The 17,823-nt window shown below is 33.9% G+C and overlaps 1 protein-coding gene across 1 annotated transcript in view; it reads right to left on the bottom strand.

Annotated features, from left to right (window-relative positions):
- Positions 1–17,823, bottom strand: part of LOC118747594 — a 111,469-nt gene that overhangs the window by 5,011 nt on the left and 88,635 nt on the right. Inside the window, exon 8 of the mRNA XM_036481645.1 lies at positions 6–82. Within this exon, the coding sequence (XP_036337538.1) occupies positions 6–82 (77 nt within the window). The remainder of the gene's footprint in view (positions 1–5; positions 83–17,823) is intronic.

Genomic DNA, 17,823 nt, shown 5'->3' with positions numbered 1-17,823 from the left:
GGCACCGTCCACACAATGTAGGCGAATAGGCGGCCATCCGCACCAGTTTTGCCGCCAACAACGCGCATGCCAAAGCCACGTGCTGTGAAAAAATAAAGCAAAAGGAAACAAGTTATGCATTGAACGCCTTTAAGGGATGGAAATTGTTATGCTGGTTCAAAGAGAATTGACGTCTAATAAAAATTGCTGTACTTTTCATGCGGGCTGTTTGAACATGTGATGCTCTTAGTAAAATGTAAAATTTGGCGTATCATCGTAAGAAATGTTCGATATTCGATGTTCGGTATTTTCGAATAAAAAAATATGTAAATTGCGAAATTTGCATGGTACATTTTGAGTCGACCATATGTTACTTTTGTTGTTCAGTTATTGTCAAGATATTAAATGATACTTAATTTTTCCAGTTTTTGAGACTTTTTTCGAAATTTAACAAAAATTTCATGATTTTTTTTTTTGCATTTTCATTGCTAATTTCAGATTTTGTTAGTGATTTTCGCTATCTTTTTTTGGGATTTCTATACTTTTCCTGTTTTTTTCAGATGAAGTTTTAAAATTATTTGGATACCTTTTTGGGGCCAGATGGTTTTTTTCAGTAACTTTTGGCAATGTTTCGAACCATTTTTGGTCCCTTAAAGATTTTTAGTGGCATTTTATGCTTTATACCGCACTTTAGAAATTTTTGTGGGAGTTGGCAAGTTAAATGGCGTAAATTAAAGATTTCTTGGAATCCTTTTATATTTACAATTTATTTTTTCGAGAATTTCCTGCAATCTTTAATAACTTTTCGATATTTTTAATTTTTTTTTGTGTGGGTATAGCGTGATGGTTTTTTCAGTGCTTTTGGAAATTTTCCGAACATATTTGGGGTATATCTCGGGAATATGCATAGGAGTTTGCCTCGGTATTTTTCGAGACATTTCAGCAATCTTTGAGGAGTTTTCGATATTTTTCCGGCAGTTTTTCAAAACTGTTTGGAATTTTCTTAATATTTATTGATATTTTCTCGGAATTTTATTCAAGACCTTTTGGAGTTTTCCGCAAACATTTAGGATATTTCGGGATATTACAGATTTTTTACGGGTTCGATTTGGGGTCCTTTGAAATTTTTCGTGACTTTTTTAAAAAAATTAAAAAGCGGGATTTTTCGGGAACATGTAACCCTTCTTTGGTATTTTTCTGTATTCTTTAAGTATTTTAGGATATATATAGTTTTTTTTTTGGAACGGCGTAAGAGTTTTCTGTATATTGCGAAATTTTTCCCCACGTTATATTTTTGGGCACCTTTCGGGTTTTTCCAAATATTTTGTTTTTGAGACCTTTTGGGACTTTTTCTTACTTTCTGCTTTATTGTAGTTTATCGAGGCTTCTCGGGAGTTTTCAGAGGTTCTTATAAATTTTAGTACGCTTTTGATCAATTTTAAATAAATAAAAAAGCTTTCTTTTGTTGGCTTTTTAAATTTTCCTCCTTTCTTTTAGGTTTTCGGATATTTTTCGGGACATTTTATGATTTTACGTGATTATTATTTAGAATTTTTTTTAAATTTTTCTCGAGATTTGTTCAAAATTTTTTCCATATATCTTTGGGGTTTTTCAAGATCGATGTGATTGCAGCACTTTCGGGATGCTTCTAAGTTTTTTCGGCACTTTTTTGAACTTTTAGGGATTTTTTCGTTACGATTGTGCTTTATTACGGCTTTTCGATGAGTTTTTGGGAGTTTTTGGATTCCGCTACGCATTTCAAATTAGCTTTTTTGTTATCTATGCCCTAAAAACAAAAACAAAAAAATCAAGAAAGAACGGATTAATTTCTGCTGCAAAAATATCAGAAAAATGTTGTCTTTTATTTTTGCTCTGAAAAATAGTAAAGGAAAATATTCCGTATTTCTTGCTTTAAATACTGCACTTTTTTTAAATATTCATTACGGAATTCATACCCAAAATCATTTTATCTTTCCGACGATGCCATAACCCATAATTTTTCTTCAACTGAGGTTACGTATACGCAGCGTACGCCTATAACTAACTACACATTATAAAACCTACTCATTCTCTCATCCTTAAGTATGTATTTCCGCTTCGTTTCAACCAATTTTTTTTTGCCCACCACAACAAATTTGTCAATTTCAATCCTGATTAACTAACAGTCTGTGTTAATCGTGTCATCTGCTTCACCCCAAAAATCAATTGGCGCGGCGTGCTTGACGACCAACAAAAAGGCTTATGTCAGCATTCGAAGGCAGTAGTTTGAGTTGTGACTAGCCAATTTCAATTTGTCTATTTACTTGTGTGCTCTTTTTATATTCGTCGTTCGATTATTTGAGCTATTTGCTATGACTTCTGCTTTGAGCCTTGTGTTTTTCTTTCTCCCCTCAACTATGAAATTCGTTTGGAGTCATTCGCTTTTCATTGCTTGCTTCATCGCGGTCAATCCTCATCGATTACATTCGTATGCTTACAGACATTTATTGGACTTTAACTCGTCTTTTATAACTTGTCATTTGTTGTTTTTTTTTGCCATTTGCAAAAACGAATCAAAATGAATTTTATTTGACTTGTATGTACACTTTTTATAGAGGGTTTTTCTTTCATTCGTTCATTGGTTGGAAGTGCATAAACAAGACGCTGGTAATTTGTTTTCAAAGCACGAATTGTATGAAAGGAAATTAGAATTCTATTTGTTTGTATGAGTTGTTTTGGTAGGGGAATAGAATGAAGCGCATTGAATGAAAGTACTATTTGTTGATTTGATTTTGAGTAAATTTTATTTGCTCGAATCTTTCTTTTCGTGCATTTTCGACTTTAAATTCGTCTGACCCCAAATTCACTTAATGTCTTTATGTGCTTAATATAGTTGGACACAAAGTAATTAATGTCTTATTCAACTGGTCAGGAGTAGCCTAAGCTACTCTTGCTGTGGTCTATTATTTCATTTGCTACTTTAATAGCTACTTGCGAGCATTTCTTAAACATTTTTGCCCCCGGCAAATTGTCATTCTTAAAAAGCTTTTATTTGCTAGAATATATTTTTTAGTTTCATATCAATGCCGTATTGTTAAATTGGTACGATTGTATGTTAAATTGATCTTGAATTACTAAACAGGTGGCAACACTGTTCAAAACTATTTTAGAAATTAACCCTTATTTAACCCCCATTGCTTGATACCCATATTAAATTTACCTATTAAATTAAGTAAACTAGTAAACGGGTGGCAACCCTGTTCCAAAATATTTGAAAAATAAATATTTATTTAACCTCTATTGCTTTATACCCATATTAAAGTATTTTATTAAACTTGGCGATTAAATCAAGTAAATAAGTAAACGGATGGCAACCTTTTCCAAAACTATCTTCAAAAGACTTTGGAAAAACGCCTTCATAAACCTTTTACGTTTGATGCCCATATTTAAATATTTCAGTTAACTTGCTGATTAAATTATTTTAAACTTTTTGAACAGGTGGCAACGCTCTTAAAAATATTTTCCAAACGATCGTTTTTGAACCTCTTTCAATTTAAACAAACAATCTTGTAACATTGCCTTTAACTTTTTAATTAATTGATTTAACTTTTGAAAAAGGTGGCAACTCTATTCAAATAAATAACTATTTTAGGTTTATATTTCCACAGAAACCGATGGCGAATTTGATATTTGAGCTCTACAAATATATGATTTCAAATTTTCTTGACCTTACTTTTCCCAATAAAATTATTCGTAGAATACTCGAAAGAAGGTTTCTCTTAGATAAGATTTCTTTATATTAATCTTTTAATATTTCTTTTTAATTCACAAAGATTGCACAATGTGTTTTAATATTCCTAAGCGACTAACTTTTCCAAGGTTCATCATTAAATTTCTTCTCTATTTTTGCTGCCACTTAACAGCTCTCTTATTTTCATTTCGATTCCCAGAAATTTGCTTAATTTCCCTTTTACGACTTGCAGCTTAACAGTCCCACCAGCTGTCATTCATCAAAAACATTTAAGCAATTTGTATTTAGTATCCACCAGACCTGAGTGGCAGGCACAGGTAGAAACGATAATCGTGCAGCGCACAACAAACGAAACAAAGACAATATGGCCAAGCAGCAGCAGCGGCAGCAGAAGTAAAACTCCGTTGGCCCTTGTCATCATCAGCCATTGCAATTGCCATTAGTGCGCTTTGCTTCACAAAAATAACGCTTCAGCATTTCCCACAAAAAGTCTGCTAAAGTTAAAATGTGCAAGTTTTTGGCAACGAAAACGGTCTCCACTGCCCCAGAGTGGCCTTAGCTGTAAGCTTACGATGCTTACGTGAGCGAGACAGCGCTAAGCGCTATTCCTTCGCGGCTTGCATTACCTGAAAATACCCGCAAAACGGCTGGCGTTCGCAAACGCTTAGGGCGACGCCAGCACGTGAGGGGACTTGAAATGAACTGAAGTGCAGTGAAGTGTGCCTCGCGCGCGTTGGTCTCGCTTGAAGAAGTTCTTTTTTTGTCGTGCGGCTCTTGTCCCACCTTTCGACTTGTGCTGTTGCAATTGCTATTGTTGCGTTGCCCTTTTCGCTGGCATTATTGTTTCGCATTGTTTTAGTTGTTTTTCTTGCTGCCGCTTTGAAATCGAGTAGAGTACTTACTTTCTTGGCAAATGCAACCGTCGGGTTTTCTTTTTGTTTTTGCTTTTGGTCTTCTAAAGTTACTAAATGTTTCACTGCTTCTCGCACCACTGGCAACACGAGCAACTAAGGTAAGAGGAATGGTATCAGTTGCTTCGAGCCCGTGTGAATGCCAAATGCACTTTCTTTTGAAATAGTAGTTACAAATTAATTAATTAATTAAATCTCGTATTAGTTAGGTAACTGTTGTGGAAAATGAGAGATGAAATTCACGGTAAATCATTGCAAAATAGATTTATATAATTTTTGACTGGAAAATGTGTCTTCAAAATAAACATTCTAATGCTACTGACAGCTTTAGATTCAGACGTAGAGAGTGTAAAGTTCCTTTTTGAATAACGCAGATCTCTAAACGAAATGGTTTAGTATTCGTATTATAAAATACTACTCATAAGAGTTTCTGGACTCCGAGATTTCTAGGAGATTGCAAAGCTGACGGATAGAAAGAAACATTAGCCACCTTTAAAGAGCAAGTAAAGCGTCATACAACTCTAGTTTTACTGAGGCCCTAAAGGGCGCTGAGTTGTTTGGACCAGTTTAATTTACTGCGCCCAACCCATCCAAAGTCGTCAAACTAGACCTCGAGTGTAGTATATTTCTGCTCATCCTATAAAACGTCTAAGTGTTTCCTGAAAGTTTCTTGTGAACCACGCTCAGCTTAGTTAGTTCGTTGGTATTAACATTACGTGAACTTATAAAAATTCTTTCTAATAAATTTAGCTAATCTTAAACTGGTGGCCACTACATGAATCTTGAATCGAAATATTCATTTAACTTAAGTATATTTATTTTGAACTTCTAAACAGTTGGCAACACTCTTCAGAAATATTTTCGAAATGAAGATTTTTTCTATCGTCTGATGGCCATATACAAAAATATTGGTTTACATTTTCTAAGCAGGTGGCAAACTCTACAATAATATTTTCGAAATAAACCTTTCTTAAACCTCCCTCGTTCAACACCCGTATTAAAATATTTAATTTATGTATGTAACTTATTAATTAAATTAATTTTAAATTTTAAACCAGATCGCAAATTTCATCAAAAATACTTATTAAATAGTGCTTTCCTTAACCTCTCTCGTTTGACACCCATATTGCAATACTTGTTAATTAACTTGATTTTGAATTTCCAGAGAGGTGGCAACCTTCTTAAAAACAATTTACGCAATTAAGCTTTCTTAAACCTCTCTTGTTTGACTTTCATATTACAGCATTTTATTTAACGGGTTAATAAAATGATTTTCAACTCCAAAACGGGTGGCAACCCTGTTTAAAGTCATTTTCGAAATACATCTTTCTTAAACATCTTTCGTTTAGTACCCATATCAAAATATTTATTTCATTTAATTTGTGTACGAAATTGATATTAACTTTTTGAACGGGTGGCAGCGCTCCTCAAAAATATTTTCGAAATAAAACGTTTTAGCACCTCTTTCGTTTGGCAACCACACTATGAAGTATTTTATTCAACCTATTAATTCGTGGATTTTAACTTTTGAAAGGAGTGTCAACTCTCTCCAAAGAAAATGTCCCATATGTTAACCCAGGTCCTTACCTATATGTGCGTTAAATTTCATTGATATACTTCCAGCCGTTTCAGCGTGAAAAAGCAACAAATATACTCTCAGACTCACTCAGTCACTCACTCACAAATTTTCTCTTGTATAATATTAGGAGGATGTTTGACAATTTTCGCACTTCCGAGGGTTGCACGTGAGGCCCATTTTAGTTTCGTGTTAACGCACCACTTACGACTACTAAGAACCTAGCAAAAATAGCTGGTCGGAACGCGAGTGAGTTATCCATCATCGTTGCGTATAATCCCGCACCATCATCGCAGTCAATTTTAGACACATCAGTGTAGATATGCCAGCAGCATTCTCCTAGATTGCCTTGCTTTGACTAGAAGGAAACATAGTTTGTAAGTTTTGCTAGAAATCTATGGTCGGAGATATGCGATCCAACCATAATAACTCTAATATTGGTCTTAATATAGCCGTGTACATCTATGGGATAAGCGACGGTTTTAGTACAAAGTTTTTACTATATGAAAATCTTCTTACAAATATAATAGGCCATATAAATAGCGTCTTTCTATGCGTCTATTAAAATTTATCTTCCAGTCCAGTTAGGTGTCTAATATAATGCCTAAGCAATTCGACTCACAGGATAATGTTAGAGACGCTCTACTAAGAGAAGGGTCCATTTCGCTTAACTTTTATTGAAAGAGACCTGCCACATCATTTTCCCATGGGACTGTCTTTACTCCTCCTTTGTTCAGCTCTAGTAGAATGTCACTCAGTTCCACCACCTACAAAAGGGGTTATTGAACTCATCTTTGAATAGTACTCTAACTTGCATGGCGAGCCAATGTCACTGAGCCCTTAGCTGCTATTACGATTCTGTTTCTTTGCTTGCTATAATTAAGCTTACTCCAAAGACTAGTCTAGATAACACTGATAAGATGAGAAATATTTTCACTCACTTAAGGGAAAATTTGAAAAAAATGCTGTAACTAAAGTTTTCGTTATAAAATATTATTAAGTGAAATCTAATCCTCATTTTAATAATTTTTGGAATTTCATCAAAAGACGTACGTCAAACATTATTAATATTTCACTATCATAGCATAGGGTTTCCTCTTTCCCCTTCTCCTTCTTCAATGTTAAAAATTTGGATATTTGAAACTAAAATATTTATGCCTTTGTTTGCTATCGCATTATCATTTTTATTTTACTTCTGTGCTTTATGTAAGCTTGGTATTTAGATTACTCGAAATTGCTGTTACTTTTGTTACGCTAGCATGAAAGCTGGCAGTCAATTAGGCTTATGAAAACTTTACGCAGAGAACTCAACACACGACTTCCGCACACACAAACACACACATATGTATAAATACTATCTATCGTTATGTTGTGGCATTGAAGTTTGCTGTCACCGCCGCGGGCCTATACTTGTCGCCTGTTGCATGTCACTTTTGTACTCGTTAGTGTAGTCATTCCTGTTGGTATTGTTATTGTCGCTGGCGTTAGTGAGTTTCCTGTCAGTTGATTCATCAAAAGTTGAACAAAGTGAATAGTAGCACACAAGCAAACACTCAAGTAGCATACATATGTACGAGCATACTCATGTGCGCAATCAATAAAGTGTCAAACGAGATATGTACATACATATCTTCTGCAAACTGTAGTTATTTAACAGAATTCGGTTAACGGAGGAGGAGCTAGGTGAAGAGTGCATTGGTGTTGCTGGGGTGGCTGATAAATCTCTAAAACTCGGTTCTTTACTTTATTTGCAATAAAATGGCCTTTAAAACCTTTTTTTTGTTTTAATAAAACAGGGCTCTGGCTGTGTATTTGGTTTACATGTTTTTGATAGGTAGGAAGAAACTGTCTTCAAAATTGTTTATAACTTCTCTTAATGTAGAAATCCAAGCGATTATACGGAAGTGAAATTGAGTGAGTTACCGAGTTGCAGTAGAAAAATGTTGCTTCCTCACAGGCAATGTTGTATAGAAGGTATGAAGCTATATGAAATAAATTCTGTTTAATATTTTTGTGCTGTGGCAAATTCGCCAACTATTGACCAATTGGAGGAAATAATTTTCGAACAAAATATTTATAAGGGCGCTTACGTATTTATACACTTAAAGGTAAAAAATACAAATGGATTCGCTAGTCAGACTAAAATGCGTTTGCATGGCTTCTTGACTCAAATCTCAAAAATCTGTTTTCGTAGATGACGACTTTGTTCAAAGATATCCTAACCCCTTCAGTAAAATCGTCCTTTATAAGGGACAAAGTTTTATTTCTATTTCGGTGGAATTGAGAGACGAAAAAAATTTTAAGTGTTATTCTTAGTTTTAAAATATATACAACAAAATAAAAAAAATAAAAATAATTCACATCACTTCCCACTGCCCAATATAATGGGTGCTGAATAACGGTAAAAGTAAGGAATTTATAAAATTTTTGATAAAAGGTAAAGATTTCAAGGTACAAAAATTTAAATTTTTTAATATATATTTTTTTTTTGATAGCTGGTAATACCGCTCAGAAAATTAATTACACAAAAATGATATAGAAATGCATGTTCATGACAAAATGGTTTGTTACCTTATTTAAAGTTGTATATTCGTATTTCTGATAAGTGGTAACTCTTTAGTGAAATATTTTTAGATTTAACTAAAAAATCACTGTATTTTGTGATTATTTAAGTTTTTTATAGATGACAACTCTTTTCAATAGATCTCGCTACGCTAATACTGCAAGAGTTATTTTATTTTTACTTAATCATACTAAATTTTTAACGGAAATTTAAGATGAAGATTTTCCGTCATCCTGTTGTCAAATTTGGTTTGGAACAAAAACATTTTTTGAAGGAAGATAGCATAACGTCTCTAAACCAAATTTGACAAGGTATGACAAAAAATTGTTGCCCAATATATGTACATATCATAATCCTAACCTGCCTGAAAAACTAACAAGAAAAATGGGAATTTATTACACAAAATTTAATGTTCTTTAGTTGGTGCAATCAAAAATATTTTTATATTTACTAGTAAATCAGAAACCTTAAGTAAACTATATACTTTTATCAATTTCAGCAGAACAAACTGATTATTTTCGTTTTTAATTTGTTCAAGGAAAAAACTACACTTCTAATGTTTTTAAGCAAAATAAAATAAGCAGTTTTTTTATATTTGTTGTTTTTGGCATATGAAAAAATTCTTGAAAACTTTTCCGTTACAAAAACAAAGTTCTGAAAAATACAAAATAAATGACTAAAAATTAAAGAAACACGAAACAAATTTAAATAAAAACATCCGAAATCCCAAAAAGTTGATTAATCCGAAAGAATACGATATTAAAAAAAAAATAGAAAATTGCCAACAAACTTCTGGGACAACTTTGGGAGAGAACTTGAAAAATTACGATTAATTTAATTCTTTTTCTATTTACTTAAAATAAGAAGAAAAAACGTTCGATTATTTTCAGCATAAAATGAGAAAATTTTGGCCTTAATATTTGCCTAAACAAAGAAAAGAAATAAGATATTTTTCAAAGCTTGAACAGTTGGTACAACACAGGGTTGCATATCTCGTACTTAAATAGCCGATAAATATATAATCTGAAAATTTTTGGGGTTAATCAACAATTTCTACTTAAATAGCTAATCTGGAATTCACTTATAAAAGTATATATTTTTAGTTAATCTATGTTTTCCATATATTTAGCAACTCTATCAAAAATATGTCTATATCACACATTTTTGCTTGATATCATTATTGTCAAACTTTAGCTAATATGTGCTTTCATATTAATAAGTTAACATAAAATTTCACTAAAATGGCAACAACGCATTATTTTTTTACATACATATGTAAAAATAATGTTAAAAATTTTTAATACTTGGCAACCCTTTTGAAAATTATGTCTGAATAGAAGCCTTACAAAATTTTCTTTTGACTAAAAAGTTTTAATATTTTTTTATTGATAAATGTTTACTTTTTGAATACTTGACAAATCTTTTTGAAACTTATCTGTATTATATTCTTCATTCTTAAAATTTTTTATACATACAATTAAGCATTCCGGACGTTTTAATATTTTATATACATACATACATATGTACATACATACGTTGTTATATACAATGATTCACTTGCCTCGATGACAACGAATGTCAAATACAACAAGAATGCTAACGCTAGCAAGCATATACACAAACAACTAAATTTACCCAAGCTCTCTTAAAAAAAGTTTCCCAAAATTAAAATATTAAATCACAGTAAATCACCAGGTGGAAAGTGAAATTTTATTTTATTTTATTTTGTTTTTTTCTTATGCACAGAGATTATCTCACTAAATCCGTTGTCGCAGCGATTGCAGCTTAGTAATCACTCGGATGAGATTTTCCTGAACGATTTGCTTGCATGTTGCGCTATGCAGCCAGAAAATAGCGAAATTTATGCCAGCTCATTGTTTGTTGAGTCATTGGCGCGTAATTTCATTAGCAGTGTATGTATTGTGGTTCATCATACGCCATGTGGTACACACCACACAAATGTGGTGGCCGTGCATTTGCGCTACGTTGGCAAACACACACAAACACTCACACGTACACACACACATATATATACATACATATGCAAGTATGGAATTGCGAGTATTTATTAACTTTTAAGCTGCCTTCAGCGCTTTCCATATATTTTCGTTCATTTGTGTATTGGTGTATGTTTGCATGCATTTAACGCATGCTTAGAAGAATCTTTATTACCCTGCAAAAATCGTTGGACCATGAGTCTATTTGTGGTAAATTGGAGTACTTACAAAAGTGTTCCTCTGTCATGCTGTAGCGGACCAACTCGTGTCTCTGCGCCAGCTTATTGTTTGTTATCCGATCACTGCTCGTGTTTTAACGAAACGTGATTGAAGTTGAGCATTTGAAAGCACATTTGCATGTCTGGCTGTAGCTGAACGTGTAGAGATGCTCGCTGTTAGTTCTTAGCTCCCAGCATGTTCGGGTTCGAATACCGTCAGAGGCAACATGTAATTTTAAATTTTTGTCTTGGTTTTTATTAGTTTCGAAAAAGCATTTGAGAAGTGAAGAACAAAAGCGTATACAAACGAAAAAATATAACAACAATGCCATTGTTAATATGTTGGAGTAGTTTTGTGCTACTCTGTTGTAATGCAGGGATGGAGTATATGGTCCTGCCCTAGGACATCGCAATGTTAATTGGACCATATTTTTTATATGAATTGTGGTTAATTTTGGAGTACTCTTTGGTCCTTAGGGAGTACTCTTTACACGCATGCATGGAGTAGTCGCGATTTTTGCAGGGTAGCCGCTTGTGCCAATGTATATCAGGAAACTTTGAGAAACCACATAAAACCAAAGTTATTGCCACTAATATTAAATTTACCGTTCGCTGTATACATCCAACATTCGAGTTAACAAGAAACAAGTGCATGCATATATGTACATTAGGGTGACTCATCAAAAAATGTAGCAGTTTTTCTTCGGGAATTATAAAATTTATTATATCCTAAGACTACTACCAAAATGTTTCGGATAAATATTAAGATTTAAATTTAGTTTTTTTTTATAAATAACATTATTTAAGACTTTCAAAAAAAAAAAATCACCTCAGATGATAATCAACTCTTTGTATTTTTCCGAATTATTTTGGCAGAAATCATAAAATACTATAAAAATTTTACTTCCGATGGGAAAAAATAAAATTTTTTTTTGGCATTTAGAGCGATGCATCCTAATGTACATATGAATATATACATATATGCATGCATATGCTTGCATGAAATCGTTTATTTTACCTTTTCGTTATTTGGCTATTTCCTTATTTGTTTATTTCGACAGAGTATTTTCGTTAATCCCAGCCTGCTTTTATGCTTTTGTTGGCAATATTCGTTATACAATAAATATGTATGTATATGCGTTCCAGCTTTTTTCAGTCAACGCACGACAATGTGCGGCAGAGCTGGAGGGATTGTGAGTAAAATGATTATCAACGCCCAAATGAAAATATATACATACATACATGAGAATGTATGTATATATGTATATACGTAACATTGTAAGGAAAGCAAATACTGCTCAATCTCGGCCACATTCACTCACATACATATAAACAGTTGCTTGCTGTTCCATCAATTCACTTTTATAACGTAATTTGTTTTTGATGCTCTTATGAAGGGTCATTAGTAATTTAATAAAACTGAAGGACCATTGGACGGCTAACCCATAAACGTTGAATGAATTCAATTATGATTTAAGTTTTTTTGGTGGTTATATGGCGAGGTGGTTACCTTACATTACTTTTGTTCGGTAAGTTACATTAAAACACAATGCTCTTAAATTTAAAGGTGTGCTCTCTAATAAATATTTGGTTCTTTTATAGATCAGTTAGACTGATAAAGAAAGGACTTTATCTAAGTGTGGTCGAATCGCCGAGTATTCTTTTTTCTCTCATAGAAATACATAGTATTAACTTTCAGTACAGTCGATTAAGTTGTCACCGAAGACCCGGTGTCATGCGCTATCAGATCCTTTGGAGTCAGACATATCTAAAATGAACAATAGCCATGATAACGCGCCTGCTGCCAAAGCCACGTAGGAAGGTAAGATTGGTCTATAATAAGTTTTTGACAGATCAGTCTTTTAGCAATTTTTTTCAAGGTGCCTTCAAATCATACCTTTCTTCAATGTATGTTAATCAGCCTTGAACGAAGTTTGGAGGGCAATGGGACCCAAGCGGAGTGATGTCCGCGCCTTAATTTGATTCAGTTACAGCCAATGGGAGAAGGTGTGTGTTTATTTCGCAACTAACCCAATAAAGCAGAGATTAACCAAGATTGCGGAAAGAAACAAATTAGCCAGCTTCATTGAATGAGCAAAACGGAAATCTGGGCGGTGAGAATAGGGAGATCGACTGGAGGGGGTTGTATTGGTAGCTGAAGTCGATTTCGCGGCCTATCGATATGCAGTGGAGTTTGATTGAGACAAATTTTCTTTTGAAAAAATATGTTAGCAGGGCAGCTAATTTTTAAAACCTATTGGAAGAAACCGGCACTTAGAATGTCTCGTCTAGTGGGGTACGGTATAATTTTCTTATTGCTTTTGCTTATCCAAAGGCGTTGCGCGTAGGCATGGTAGGCCACAATGTCTAAATATATGTAGCGGAAAAAAAATAGCAAGACGCTTCAGACGGTTTTGCAGACTCTTGTGAACATCTTAACTACAGACATTTACTCGAAAAGCGTTGCAACGCTTTAAAGTCAAGATAGCTAAAGCAACGGGTATAAAATAAGCCTCCTTTCTGTATAGTGGCGAGATGGGGTACAGAAGTTGCGATTATCAGCACGCAGAAGTTGACTCTCGTTGCAACCTCGAAATTCACACCGAAGTCCGCAGTCGAGGAGAAGTCTCAGGGCAGCATCCAACACATCCCCAAACACAGAAGGGAAAAGAAGAGTGAGAAAAGGCGGCCTTGTCGAACTCCACTGCGCCTTGCGAAAGTCTCAAATAGCCTCCGGTTATGAAAGACATGACACCTGGCTTTGTGTACGTAGATTTAATAACACCGATGATTTGTCAAGCACTGCTCTAAGGGGCAGGACTACCTAAAGGCATTTTCTACGAACACTAGCTTTGAATTCGGCGCACTGTTCGGCTGATGAGCTTACCTGCACAAATACACTGTATTGCGCTAGCTTCTGCTACGACTCATTAAACGAAGAACAAGAAGTTTGCGCCGGAGCTAAACAGCTTAGGGTACAACTTCGTAAGTGGGACTGCTAAGATGCTCCAGAAAAATGGTATCGTCTGAAGATATTGTGAGCATTCTAGTGAACTCTTAGCGAGAGCAACCCGATTAAACTAACATACCCAACTTGTATGCTAAAACTAAGAACAATTGACTTAGAAATTTATGAAAAATAATTAACTTTAAAATTATGATTTTGACAAACATCGAAAAAGAAGTCAAAGTATGCCGAAAAGCTCTGTAAAGGATAATTGTTTTTAAACGGGAAAGCTAAAGGAACCTTAAATATTTTCAATGCCCTTGAAGAGTAAATGATCGATGCCTTTACAAAACTGCCCATCGCCCATTTGCACAACTGCTTATATTACGGCACTCAAACTTTACAGGAGCGCTCAAAATTGATTTTCGTTAACGCCGGTATTTATGAAGCTATTATTTTGAAAATCTCATGTTGGAATAACGATTTTACGTTTATTATGCTTGAAGCCCTGGAGTTCAGTATTTTTGTTCGATAGGCGGCTCCGCAAATCCAGCGGCGAAATATAATAACCAAGAACAACTAAATTTACAATAAAAAGGAATAAAGAGGAAATTTTAGCGGTAATAAATAAAGCATTGGCGGTTAATGCCACTACATAACACTGAAGATCAACCTAAATTTTACCAACTACTTTGCTGTTTTAATCAACTTAAGCCACTTATGGGCAATCACATCGCACATGCACATACTTACATTCTTGAATACCTACTTATACAGTGACTCAAACAAGTGACCATGACTTGATTTTTTTTCTTAAATTTCACAATGTTTTTCAAGGTAATTTTTTTTGTTATTTTTTTATAAAAATATTGTCCAAGTTTTAATCAAAACCATATATATAAATCAAAGGTTCAAACTTTATAAAAAATTTAGAAAATTTCCAAAATTTTTTTATAAAAATTTCAAAGTTTTTAATCTCAATCTTTAGAGCGCATACAATTTTAGTGTAATGAGTGCAAGTCTCAGGCGTCTAAAAAAACGCACTGATTTTTGCTAATATTTTTATGGGCTATAAAACTGCTAACCCAAAACATTTTTAAAGATTCAGATTAAAAGGTTTTAAGTTTTGATAAATAATTTTTTGAATCTTGTATAAAGTTTCAAAATTTTATTTAAATAGTTTTGGTGAAGCTCTGATAGCATTTCTATATAAAATTAACAAAAAAAAATGTAACTTGAAAAACATTGTGAATATTAAAAAAAAGTGCGCACCCGGTCATTTGTTTAAGTCACTGTACATGGACGTGCACATTTGACTGAAAATAGCAAAAAAAGGGGCTAAAGCATAAAATTCCGAGCAAAATAGCTTTCGACGTGCATATCGCGCACGATCTTCAAAAGTGACGCAACTCAAAATTACACGTTCGTCAGAAAATGTGAAAAACTTTGTCTGAGCACATATGTAATCATATAGGCAAGGAAGACTTTTTTCAACAAATTATAATAAAAATATGCTCCAGCTTTTGCTGAAAGCTAAATAAAAGCTCTGTGTACATTTTTAGTGCATAATTTCAAAAATGCCAAATTTTGAGTTGTGTCACTTTTGAAGATCGTTTGCGATATTTGCATTTGTGAAAGGGCATTTTCGTATGCAAATGCAATGCAGATTGCTATAAGCGTTTGTATGCATGTATGTACTTGCAAGCATGTGTGCGAGTGGCTGCATTTTGTATTTGCACTTGCCAGATGTCAAACGTATTTTTGCGTCAAGGTTAACGCACACAGGAGTTGACACCCATACAACAACAACACAGAAAAAAAACGATGAAGTGAATGCAAATGCAGCTGAACTCATACAAATATTTAGCTGTATGGATGACAATAAAAAAGGGGAAAAACATTAACTACCAGCTAGCTGGCTTCATAAAATGTCAAAATGCATTTTAAAGTCGGATGCTTAGAGTTTGACTAATGCCCTGGATAGACTATGCTTGCGTACAGGTGGGTGCTACTTTGCGTGCATATTTTGTTGTTGAAGTACTGAAGAGCAAATAACTTTAATCCGCAGCAATACTTATGTAGTGGTATTGTGCGCAGAGTTAGGAAGAGATAATGCAAAGTTGAAGAAGCGTGACAGATGACAGAAACAATTTTGTGTTACAAATGATGAGTACGTATATATAAGCGTATGTTTATAAGTACTTGAAAATTGCAGTTATTTTATAAATTTATTGCATAACCATTTATTTGAGCCAGGAGTTCTTTCTCGCGTAAAATTGGGCTCTCTAGCAATTGAGTGGCTGAATGAGGGAGGTATTTTTATGAAAATTTACGCGCAACTTTTGAAGAGAATTTCTTATATATTTTCAATGGAGTTCAAATTTTGAAATGACGTTTTCAAAAGATCACATGCTTTTCCTAATAGTTAGGGAAAAATAAAATGTCGGACAACGCCGAACTATGCAGGGCTTTGAATAACGAAATTCTGATAGTTGATGGATTTTTTTTTATTATTATGACTAGATATCGCCGCGCTGTGACTGGGTGGTTAGAGGTGCCTACTACCACTCCGTAGGCTCTGGGTTCGATCGCTGGTCTGGCCGCCGCTTGGCATTCAATGGTAAACTGCCGAGTGTGTATGTGCACTGAAAAAGCTTCTCTCAATTGGGTAATAACATCAAGTAGCACATCACATATTGGAGGAGAAGCTCGGCCAAACAGTTAGCAAAAGTGTAAGCGCTAATTCATCTAAGCCACCAAAAAGTGAGTTTCCGGTTACCAGGCTTAAAAACTAAGGAGAGTTTTTTAAGGAATAAACTGTTGAAGTTTTTTTTTTATATTCTTGTTATCGTATGTTACTGGAAGTCTCCTGAAGAGTACCAGAGTTTTCCCGATCGAAAACTATTCAATCCAAGAATTCTATACCGAAAAGTTGTTTTGTCCCCATTAAAAATACATGGAAAACTTTGAGCGCTCTGAGCGATCTATAAATATTTTTTGAATTCGAAATATAAAAATATTGGTATATTTTTTGATATAGAACAATCCTAGGGGGTGAGAGCATTAAAATTTCGATTTTTATTTTATTTTTTACCACCATAATGTACATTTGGAATTAAAATTTTTTCAATATATAGTTCTACTCTAATGCCGAATTTCCACTAGGCATTGAAATGACAAAAAATGTATGCCATGTGGAAATGAACTTAATGACTATTTTTTAATGTAATGACACGATTTCTTTTTAATGCCCGACTTTGTCATTTGTCATTTTTGCCATTTAATGCCTGGTGGAAATCCAGCATAATAATCGAAATACTGCCTTAACAAAAGTTTAATGCTTTTTAATTTCAATTTCTTCTTATAATAAAGGAAAACAAATATTTAGTTCAATGTTATCAACTTAGTTTTTATTTAGAACAGGGAGTTTGGGATGTTTTCTAAAATGGATACAAGAGCCACAATCAAGATGAAACAATTCCCACGGTCTTTATTTCGAAAGGGAGATAATGCTCATTGGCAAAAGGCAATAACGCCCGCGGGCTTTGTTTCATTTTTTTAGGTAGGAAATAAAGCCCTCGAGCGTTATTTCCGTGGGCGTTATTGCACTCCACCACAATGTTGTATTTCCTATGGAATAAACTACATTGGCCTTATTTGTATTCTTTCTCAGTTCCTTACGCTGATGCTTAGCAGGTGATCTCACACTTTGCGCTCTTCAAAATTGGAGTTTTTTTAAGCCACCCCCCAACCCCAATAAAATTTTCTACTATTGCTTCGAATTTTAATCTTAAGTCGCTAATGGTAAAAAATATTACCTTTTGACACAGAGCTCTCATGAATTTACTCACTTTTGCCAGCTGTGCGATAAGAAATTTTTTCTCCAGAACAAACTAGAAATA

This window comes from Rhagoletis pomonella, unplaced genomic scaffold, assembly GCF_013731165.1.
Source record: "Rhagoletis pomonella isolate Grant_MI unplaced genomic scaffold, Rhpom_1.0 Rhpom_scaffold_00012, whole genome shotgun sequence".
Lineage (NCBI taxonomy): Eukaryota > Metazoa > Arthropoda > Insecta > Diptera > Tephritidae > Rhagoletis > Rhagoletis pomonella.
Note: the sequence above shows the minus strand (reverse complement) of the source record. Positions and strands in the feature narration are given on the sequence as shown.